Source organism: Rhinoderma darwinii, chromosome 9, assembly GCF_050947455.1.
Source record: "Rhinoderma darwinii isolate aRhiDar2 chromosome 9, aRhiDar2.hap1, whole genome shotgun sequence".
In the NCBI taxonomy this organism is placed as follows: domain Eukaryota; kingdom Metazoa; phylum Chordata; class Amphibia; order Anura; family Rhinodermatidae; genus Rhinoderma; species Rhinoderma darwinii.
In genome coordinates this window covers 12286173-12297258 of record NC_134695.1, presented here as the reverse complement: position 1 = coordinate 12297258, position 11086 = coordinate 12286173, and the positions used below count along the sequence as shown (strand labels likewise).

At 40.2% G+C, this 11086-nt stretch overlaps 1 protein-coding gene across 2 annotated transcripts in view; it reads left to right on the top strand.

Annotated features, from left to right (window-relative positions):
- Positions 1-1192: 1192 nt before the first annotated feature.
- Positions 1193-11086, top strand: part of LOC142660601 (sodium/calcium exchanger 1-like) — a 140165-nt gene continuing 130271 nt past the window's right edge. The window contains exon 1 of one of the 2 annotated variants that reach the window (XM_075837269.1): positions 1193-1367. Coding sequence is in view for 1 of the 2 variants with exons in the window: in XM_075837268.1 (XP_075693383.1) it covers positions 1537-1551 (15 nt within the window). In the remaining variant the exon portion in view is untranslated. Of the gene's footprint in view, positions 1368-1482; positions 1552-11086 lie in introns of those variants that run through there. The other variant, XM_075837268.1, reaches the window with a different exon arrangement.

The window sequence follows — 11086 nt, the reverse complement described above, 5'->3', positions numbered from 1 at the left end:
CCCTGTAGATATAGTCCCCCTGTATATAGCCCAGCCCCCGTAGATAAAGTCCCCCGTGTAGATAAAGTCCCCCGTCCGGCAGCCATGGAGACCTGCTCTCTTCTGCGCAGGTCTCCTGGGGGTTGAACGCGGCGTCTATGAAAGGCGCTGATTTGCTGGGCAGGATGACTTTCCCTGCCAGTCAGTCAGCGCCTTTCATCGACGGAAGCGTCACTGGTACAAAAGGTACCAGTCGCTTCATTCGTGGAGAGGCGCTGAATGGCCGGGCACGCAACGTGCCCGGTCATTCATTGCTTCTAATTGTACCTGTGTCCTTGCGACACAGGTACAATCACAGTGCAGGAGGAGGGGGCGCTGGCGCCCCCCTCTGAACTGCGCCCGGGGCACATGCCCCGCTTGCCCACCCCTAGCTACGCCCCTGATCTACTGTATCACAAGGCTCAGCCCTAAGCCCTAATGACCTGTGCCATCTCATTATGTTAGAAAATTGTGGCAAATAGTTGTTCACAATCATTTTCTACATTCTTTGCATTTCATATTTGTAAACGGCTTCTTAATACATTGACGCTATATAAACATAATATAATAAGGGGTTGCTCAATGATAACGACGAGAATGGGTTAGAATGGAGTTGAAATCATGCTATTGGAAAATGAGAGGTTAAATCAGGTTCTGCCAGGTGAAAGGTTAAGTGATGCTCTGGGATTAATGCCTGATATAAATCCTGTCACCCTTTTTACCGTCGCTATCAGTGGCAAATGTTCTCATTTGTAAACTGGATTTGAACTTTGATTTGTGCATGTGGACATTTGCTGCATGTACTATGTAGGATATATTATTATGCATATGTTTAGTATTAGATATGTGCAGCATTTCCCTCTTTGTGTGTAAGGCACAACCATACAGGTGAAATACTGCACAGCATGCTAGTTACATATGAACATGTTAGTGTGTATGTACATTATGACGTATGTGTATCTGCATTTAGAGATTTATATATATAATGACAATATCCATACAGTGTTACTCTTTCTTTCCCACGCTTGCCTCTTTTTCTTATATATACAGTCTCCTTTTTCACCCCCCCCATCACACATATATATATTCTGTCTCTTTTATTGCCTCTACACTCCTCTATCTCACACATTCTCCCCCCTCCTCTCTCTCATCACAGTGCAGTGTGTATATGCTCATAGCTGCAGTATATAGGGACATAGAGATTTTTTTTTTGTGTGAGCATTGAGAGAGACGCATACACTCATGCCTGTTCACATGCCAGCAGACTTATGTTTTCACACATGCGTGTTCTCACATACGCCAGCTTGCCGTGCAGCTGAAAGGAAGATGCACAACGGTGGATTCACAAGGTGACGACTCTTTGTAAATTTGGGGGGAGAGGGAAGAGTGGAAGGGTAGGGAGGAGGTCTGCAGTAGAACGAGTGGAGAGGGGAAAGTGAATCAATAAGCCCCCGGTATTATGGGAATTACAGAGGAAGCGCGTGTGGAAGAAAGGCAGGTGCACATACAGGGCTCAAGATGGAAATAAAAAAGGTGAGAGAGGGCAATTGACTATTACAGATAAAAGGTTGAAAACAAATCGGTTGAGGGAGGGAGATGGACACGAGGGGAGAACACAACTAGCTGGGATACGAGCATGGGTCAGGAAAAAGAGGGACATTAGCAGGGAGTATGGGACCCAGTGAAGGATAATAGGCTCAGACATACAGGGAAAATCGTGAACTAAGGAGAATGTAAAGGAGGAAAGAAGGAGAGTAAGGAAACAACTTATAGCTGAGAGAATAAGATTCTCTGGGGAATAGGACACAGCGGACTGAGAGGATTATAGAATTTATTATTATAATTCATAGGAAGAATATGACTAGAAATATAAAAAATTCCCTAAGTGAATTATGGTGCAAAAACCTGAAGTTGAGAGATGGAAATTTGTGAAAAGATTTATAAAATAAATTATGTGTGATAGAGAAATCTCAGAGGAATCCAGATACCTCAGTTTTCACACAGCACAGGGAGAGAATTATTTCAGAACATCAGATACAGTGACAGGTGTCAATCAATATGTCTGTCACAGATGAGCAGCTTTCAAGGAGTATTAGGAGTGGGGCTCTCGTGCGTGAATAATTCCTCAAAAGATTTGGGTTCTCTTGGTAGATCAGTGTCAGAGAGGCTTGTACTCAGTATGTTAGTGGGAGGCATGAAGAAATGGGTTCAATAAATGGGTCAGTGGCATGACTGGGACAAGGAAAAATACATATTTGCTTTTTTTCTTACCCAAAGTGACACAGGAGTAGAGATTTCCTTGGGTGTGATGTCAAAGCTTCTCCGGTGTCTATTCTAATTTATTAGGGAATTCCATAAACAGCTAATATCATTATCGGAATTGCTCTAGGCACAAGCTTTTCAGAAATAAGCCTATAGGGCTGCGGGGAATTCGAATTCACTAGTGGTCGCTTGTAAATTCATCCGCAGAATGCACTCTAGTCTATCAAGAAGCTGTCACAGACTGACACTAAATCTGGGGAATTATGAATTCCCAGGGTTTTAATATTGAATATCTCAAGCTTGTAAAGTGACCATTACTGGGTACATATTAAGGATTTGTTATTTCTGAAACCCTATAACATATTAGAGTAGATTCACCAAAAGTGAACTGACGGATTAAGTATAAAATGGGGCATCTGGCAATGGTACATTTGCTGATATATGAATATTTGGCTTTATCACTGTCAGACATGAGTTCAGATGCCACCCATATGTCCAAACCACATATTCAAAAATGACTTTCTCATGAAGTCACTGTACACCCTTGGTACTTGGACTCCCTCCCTGGACTAAAGGTATGATAAAGGTTCCTTCATTCATATGTTACAGAAATTGATTAGAGACTACCTCAATATGTCGGGTCTAGTATTTAGGCCCTCATAGTATGTTAAGGATTGAAGAAATGTTCTGTTTTGTTCTATGTCATATGGGTATTTTTTTCTAAATTTTTATAAATATAAAATTGTATCTGCTTTGTCTCTGTTGCATTACAGCAGATACACTTGGCTTGTGCTGTATAAATTGTTGCCAGAGCATAATCCATTCTGAAGTGACAGGGAGGCCATGTTTACATGGCCTTCAAACCTGTAGAAACACATAGAATGTAATTACCTGACCCCTGTATATTACAGATTCTTGGACGATGAGCCACCAGTCTAATGCAGACCTTGAGAATGGTTACTATAGCTGACGGTAGCAGAGTAGTAGTTAGGGTTTCCTTCACCTGGGGCAAGGATTCAGTTGTAATGGCGACAATTGGGAAAAGCAATCAAAATTGCCTATTTCAGCCGACATTTATCTAATTATGGCTAAGTAGCCATAAAAAAGCAAATTAAAAAAAATGGGGGTTTCATTAAGTTATTTCTTTGTATAATTAAAAGTTATACACTTTTCCAATATCGTTTCTTTATTAATACCTCACAGTTTTTAAGATCTCTGCTTGTTGTCATTCAGTAGGTACATTCATTGTTTACTTCCAGTGGATAATTCTGTCCATGGTCATGTGATAGACATACAGGTGCACGGCTGGTTACAGTTACAGTATGTATATGAGAGCTGTGACTTCTAACAATCCCAGCTCCTGTGTGTCCATCACATGACCACGGACAAAATGTTATCCACTGGAAGTAAACCATGAATGTTCCTACTGAATAACAACAAGCAGAGATCTTGAAAACCATGAAGAATTAATACAGAAAGTATATTGGAAAATTGTATACTTTAAAAAAAAAAAAAAATAACATTAATTTGCCTAAACTGGAAAAACCCTTTAATGCCTTCTGAGTGTGCCTACCCAACTGTGCCCAACATAGGTCAGGGGCTACTTCAGATACACATTTCCAGTGCCCAAAATATTAACTGTACAGGAATCTGGCATTGGTGAGCACATTGCAGCTTCATTGCCAGTTTCAGGCACATTATAGTGAATAGATTTAGCGCACGTCAGTTTTTACGTTAGCATTTTAAATGCAACTATACAAAAGCTCTCGCCATACAGCTCTGTTCTGGCTTGTGATATAAGTGGAGTTATAAAACCGGAGTGAAAAAGAGGAGTTAAATCCCCTGTAAGTACTCTTCTTTTACTTTAACAATTGTTAACTGTTCTTTGTAACTGGGATAATGGATAGCAAGGTTTTCTTCAGGGCACAGTTTGCCATATGTATGCACGACTGGAGTCGGAGTTCCAGGGTGAATACCTCTGTGGCAGATGTGAGCATGTTGTTCACCTGGAAGCTCGCATTAGAGATCTGGATGAGCAGAATTCAACACTGAGGGTGATTGGCAATCTTGAGCGAAGCTTGCTGCTGACTGAGCAAGCAGTTAGTGGGGTAGAACTGGAGGGTGAAGACATGGGTCAGCAGGATCAGGCAAGTAGCTGGGTCAATGTAGTTAGGGGCAGTAGAAAGGGGTCCAAGAAAAGGAAGGCCAATCCTGTTTTAGATATTCCAAGTAAAATTGCCAAGTTGGGTGATGATGCGAGGTTGTCGGTCTCAGAAATGGCAGCCCTAGTGGATACTGATCTCCCTAACAGCCGGGAGAACAGCCCAGCTAGTAGTCGGTGGGATGGTAATGCAGGTAAGGCAAGACAATTGGTAGTTGTAGGGGATTCTATAATCAGGAAGACGGATAGAATGATTTGTCGCCAAGACCGCCTCAACCGAATGGTTTGCTGTCTCCCTGGTGTCAGGGTTCGGCATGTGGTGGAACGGGTGGATAAATTACTGGAAGGGGCTGGTAATGATCCAGCTGTTGTGACAGAATAAATGGTAGGTGGAGGAGCATTAAGAATAATTTTAAAGGACTAGGCTACAAGCTGAAGGGAAGGACCTCCAAGGTAGTATTCTCAGGAATACTGCCTGTGCCATGCACATCACAGGAAAGACAGCGGGAGCTCAGGGAGTTAAATGCATGGCTTAAGTCTTGGTGTAGAGGAGAAGGCTTTGGGTTCCTAGAGCACTGGGCTGACTTTTCATTGGGGTACAAACTGTATTCTGCAGATGATTTGCACCTAAATGGATGGGTCCGCTGTGCTGGCGGAGAGAATACTATCTGGGGTGGCGGAGTATTTAAACTAGGGCTGAGGGGGAGGCTAATGTAGAAAATAAAGGGGTAGTTAGGTTAGAGAGGGGTCAGACTATATTGGTGGGGGGAGAAATAGACTGTGGGGAGAGGACTAGACAACAGGATAAGGAGATAGTTTCGTTACAAAACAGCAATGAAAATAAAAATGCCCAAACAATGTAAAATAATCACATTTCTGATACTGAAAGTGAAACATTTAAAGGCAAGTTAAAGTGTATGTTCACAAATGCCAGAAGTCTAGTAAGCAAAATGGGGGAGCTGGAGGCCTTGGTACTGGAAGAAAATATAGATATAGTTGGTGTTGCTGAAACATTTCTAGACTCTTCTCATGACTGGGCTGTAAATCTACAGGGTTTTACACTGTTTCTGAAAGACAGGGCGAATAGGAAAGGCGGTGGTGTATGTCTGTATGTGAGAAGTAATATGAAGGCGAGTGTGAAAGAGACAATAGCGGGTGAAGATTGTGAGGAGGTTGAAACCTTGTGGGTGGAATTACAAAAGGAGGTAAATACTGCAAAAAATAGATTTTGGTGTAATCTATAGACCCCCCAATATAACTGAGGAGATGGAATGTCAAATATATAAACAGATGGAGCGGGCTGCACAGACTGGTACTGCAGTAATAATGGGAGATTTTAATTAACAGGATATTAATTGGTGTCATGGTTCAGCTTCAACTGCAAAGGGGAGATATTTCCTCAACATGTTGCAGGAAAATTTTATGGGCCAGTTTGTGGAAGACCCGACAAGAGATGAAGCTCTTTTGGATCTGGTCATTTCTAATAATGCAGAGCTTGTTGGGAATGTCAATGTTCGTGAAAACCTCGGTAACAGTGATCACAATATAGTTATATTTTACCTATACTGTAAAAAACAAACGCAGGCTGGGAGGGCAAAAATACTTAATTTTAAGAAGGCCAATTTCCCCCGGATGAAGACTGAAATTCAGGATATAGACTGGGAAGAACTAATGTCAAATAATGGTACAAATAATAAATGGGAGATTTTCAAATCTACTTTGGGTAATTATAGTGCAAAATTTATTCCTATAGGTAACAAGTATAAACGACTAAAATTAAACCCCACATGGCTCACACCTTCTGTATAAAGAGCAATACGTGACAAAAAAAAGGGCATTTGAAAAATACAAATCTGAGGGTATAGCTGTAGCCTTTGTAAATTATAAAGAGCTTAATAAAATTTGTAAAAAGTTAATAAAATCAGCAAAAATACAAAATGACAGGCAGGTGGCCAAGGTCTGAACATGTAGGACCCCTATATAGTGGTAATGGGGAGTTGGTCACAGGGGATCAAGAGAAGGCAGAGTTACTAAATGAGTTCTTCAGCTCTGTATATACAACAGAAGAAAGAGCAGCTGATGTAGCCGCTGCCAGTGCTGTTAATATATCAGTTGATATACTGAATTGGATGAATGTAGATATGGTCCAAGCTAAATTAAATTAAATAAATGTACCCAAGGCCCCGTGACTAGATGGGTTACACGCTAGAGTTCTTAAAGAGCTTAGTTCAGTTATTTCTGTTCCCTTCTTCATAATATTTAGAGATTCTCTAGTGACTGGTATAGTGCCAAGGGACTGGCGCAGGGCAAATGTGGTGCCTATTTTCAAAAAGGGCTCTAGGTCTTCCCCGGGTAATTATAGACCAGTAAGCTTAACATCCATCGTGGGGGAAATGTTTGAGGGGCTATTGAGGGACTATATACAGGATTATGTGACAAAAAAATAGTATACTATGTGACAGCCAGCACGGTTTTACTAAGGACAGAAGTTGTCAAACTAACTTGATTTGTTTTTATGAAGAGGTGAGCAGAAGCCTAGACAGAGGGGCCACTGTGGATATAGTTTTTTGGACTTTGCAAAGGCATTTGACACTGTCCCTCATAGACGTCTAATCGGTAAATTAAGGACTATAGGTTTAGAAAGCATAGTTTGTAATTGGATTGAGAAGTGGCTCAAGGACCGTATCCAGAGAGTTGTGGTCAATGATTCCTACTCTGAATGATCCCGGGTTATAAGTGGTGCACCCCAGGGTTCCGTGCTAGGACCACTATTATTCAACTTATTTATTAATGATATAGAGGATGGGATTAATAGCACTATTTCTATTTTTGCAGATGACACCAAGCTATGTTCAGTCTATGGAAGATGTTCTTGAATTGCAAGCGGATTTAATCGAACTAAGTGTTTGGGCATCCACTTGGCAAATGAGGTTTAATGTAGATAAATGTAAAGTTATGCATCTGGGTACCAACAACCTGCATGCATCATATGTCCTAGGGGGAGCTACACTGGGGGAGTCACTTGTTGAGAAGTATCTGGGTGTACTTGTAAATCATAAACTAAATAACAGCATGCAATATCAATCAGCTGCTTCAAAGGCCAGCAGGATATTGTCGAGTATTAAAAGAGGCATGGACTCGCGGGATAGGGATATAATATTACTACTTTACAAAGCATTAGTGAGGCCTCATCTAGAATATGTAGTTCAGTTCTGGGCTCCAGGTCATAGAAAGGATGCCCCGGCGTTGGAAAAAATACAAAGAAGAGCGATGAAGCTAATAAGGGGCATGGAGAATCTAAGTTATGAGGAAAGATTAAAAGAATTAAACCTATTTAGCCTTGAAAAAAGACGACTAAGGGGTGACATGATTAACTTACATAAATATATTAATAGCGCATACAAAAAATATGCTGAAATCCTGTTCCATGTAAAACCCACTCAAAAAACAAGGGGTCACTCCCTCCGTCTGGAGAAAAAAGGTTCAACCTGCATAGGCGACAAGCCTTGTTTACTGTGAGAACTGTGAATCTATGGAATAGTCTACCGCATTAGCTGGTCACAGCAGGGACAGTAGATGGCTTTAAAAAAGGCTTAGATAAATTCCTAGAACAAAAAAATATAAGCTCCTATGTGTAGAAATTTTTCCCTTCCCTTTTCCCATCCCTTGGTTGAACTTGATGGACATGTGTCTTTTTTCAACCGTACGAACTATGTAACTATGTAACAAATGAATGGCAAACTACTGTGAAGTGACAGGGATGCAATAAAAGGAAAAAGCAAGATTTTTAAATTATGCAGCATCTGGGAAGAGTGGAAAAAGGACTCATGTGAAAACCTTCTCTACAGGACTCAATGTTATCTCAGCTACCCATGTCACAAAGTGCTTAATCGCTCTCGCTGGCTGTGTTTTTTTTTAGCAGAAGTTACATGAACTGTCAGAGCATAAAGAACAGCAACTGTTAAAACATTACTGAAGCTTATGGTGTGCCACAAATGCCATAGTATAGGGGGGAAAAATCACCTCCCTCTGGTTTTAGAATGTAACATTGTCATTTTATGGCTATAATCATATGCAATAGTTTAATATGTTTTTTTTTATTGTAAAACAGTAGATCAAATTGTAGCACGTTGCACACTACTGATCTATATGTTCATCTGACAAAATTAGTGAAGTAACAGGCCACATAAGTTACATCCATGCAATCTGCAATGTTAAAGTAGCCTGATGGCGTTAAACGAATGCTCCTAATAGAAGCCACTTTAACTAATATATCAGGCAATTGCATTTTCAGAAAATTTCTATTATATACCTTTTACAGCGATCTCTTGCGGAGCAATATGAGTAGGGGAGCATTTACATTTATGTTCTATAAGTGTCAGGTACGTATGTTCCTTGGCAAAAAAAAAAGGGATACTAACAGTGGAAAGCAGCAAAACATTACCAAAGCTTATCGTAAGGCACAAATGTCGTAGAATAAGAAAAACAAACATCACCTCCCTCTGGTTTCAGGATGAAACATTGTCACTTTATAGCAATATTCACATGCAATTGTCTAACATATTTTTTTTTTTTTTACAAAATATTGGATAGATCAAACAGTGGCATGTTGCACTACTGACCTAAATGATCATCTGTCAAAAGTCTTTACCGGCCACATGAGAAACATCCATGCAATGTACAATGTTAAAGTAGCCTAATGGCGTAAACTGATGCTCCTAATTGGAGCCACTTTGACTAATATATCAGGCAATTGCATTTACAGAAAATTTCTATTATATACTTTTATATATCTCTTGCGGTGCAATAAGAACAAGGGAACATTAACATGTATTTTCTGTCAGTGTCAGGTACGTACGTTTCCTGGCAAAAAAAAAAAAAGGGATACCTACAGAGAAAAGCAGGAAAATGGGATGGGATCTCCCATCAGATGACATTAACAGAAGACAGGTGTTCTAAATGGAGCCCGTATTATGCTAACAGCATCAGGAGAGTGGCCAAGGAGAAACTGAGTTCTATTAAGTATATAGGGTCTACCCATATTTATAGCTATGTAAGCATTTATAGAATACAGCAGGGGGCAGGGCAAATTAAAGGGGAATTCAACAGAAGTGATCTTGTAATATGATACATGTTAGATACATGTCAAGAGATCACATTGGTGGAGTGATTGAGCTTGTGCCTCTATCCTAATAAAGGAAATCTATGAGTGATGCCAAAGGAGTTCCATAGATTTCTCAATGTAAATCCCTTTTTCTCTGAAAACTTATCATGGTCAGCTCATAGACTCTCTCAACATGTATCTATGACATCTCAGAAGATTACTTTCTCCTGCAAAATCTCGGTAGCTTCCCTGTTAGCAGACTACATACAAGCTTGTATTCTGGGGTTCTGTCACAAACTGCTAATAAATACAGACGCCCCGCAACTTTACTACTGGATTCCTCCTGTTTGTGTAGGGGAGATTCTGATGCCCACAACATGTTAGAGAATTGCTATATTACAGTAGGTAGCCCTTACTCTTCTTGACATGCACAGCTTTTAGAGTTGCTTGTTTGTCATGTGATTGACTATAAAGCTGCACAGGTCTAGTAGAACCACAACTGTTTTCTGTCTGTAATACCTTAATGGCTAATTTACATATGTGGCATAAACACTTACTGTGCACCAATTCCCCCTATTGACCAACTTAGAAAACGAAATCCCCTATTTTGTATTGCTTACAGAATTTGGACAGTCTCCATGTTCATTTCATTTGGGAAGAAAATGATGACAGACTCTTTAAGGCACTGCGGGCAATCATCTGAGTTTTGATGGAATGCATTTAGAGAGTCGGTATGAACAACGTTAGCAAAATAGAGGTTAATGAAGTAGTTTATTTAGATGCGTTGAAACTAATGACCTGTCTGGGCTCTACTTTTAATGAATGTACGCTCAGTCTGAGTTGATGGTGGTGAGAAAATGAAATTGGTTGGCCTTGTGGACCAAAGATATAGAGCGCTTGTAAACTTTTTGCTAAGGTCAACAACTTCATATCAGTTTAACTCTGTATGTACGGGTGACTGGTTGTCTGCAACATAACAGTCAAGAACAGGGTAGGTGAATGTGGATAATATCCTTATAATAAATGTATTCTCTTTCGCCTGCTTTGGTTTTAGCGGATTTGTGCCAGGGTGCTCTGATCCATAATGTACTAATACAATCAGTATTTTTCTGATGATGTCTTGCGTAAACTTTGTGAAAAAAACAACTCAGAATAAAGTGTACAGTGAACAAAATAAAGATTCATAATGTTGGATTATTCCTTGATATTCAGTTTACATTTTATACTGTGGAAGCCTTAGCGGAATCCAAACACAATTTGCAGCTGTAAAATCACCCGCACTATTCCACATACACACAGTAACTGCTGTTAGGGGATTCCGCCAGTATGTCATTGTCAGAAATAAGATGTCAGATGTATTGCTGCTCTGAGATGAGGGATTTTCTCCATCTGTCATTGTTTTAACCTGGACAGTGTCGATCTCCATACATAGACTTACACGTGCATTATTCCGCATGTTACCCAACTCAGTAAATTTAAGAAGTATAATGTTTCTCCTTCCCTTTGTCAAGGATTATACACAGTATAAAATGTCAGTGACA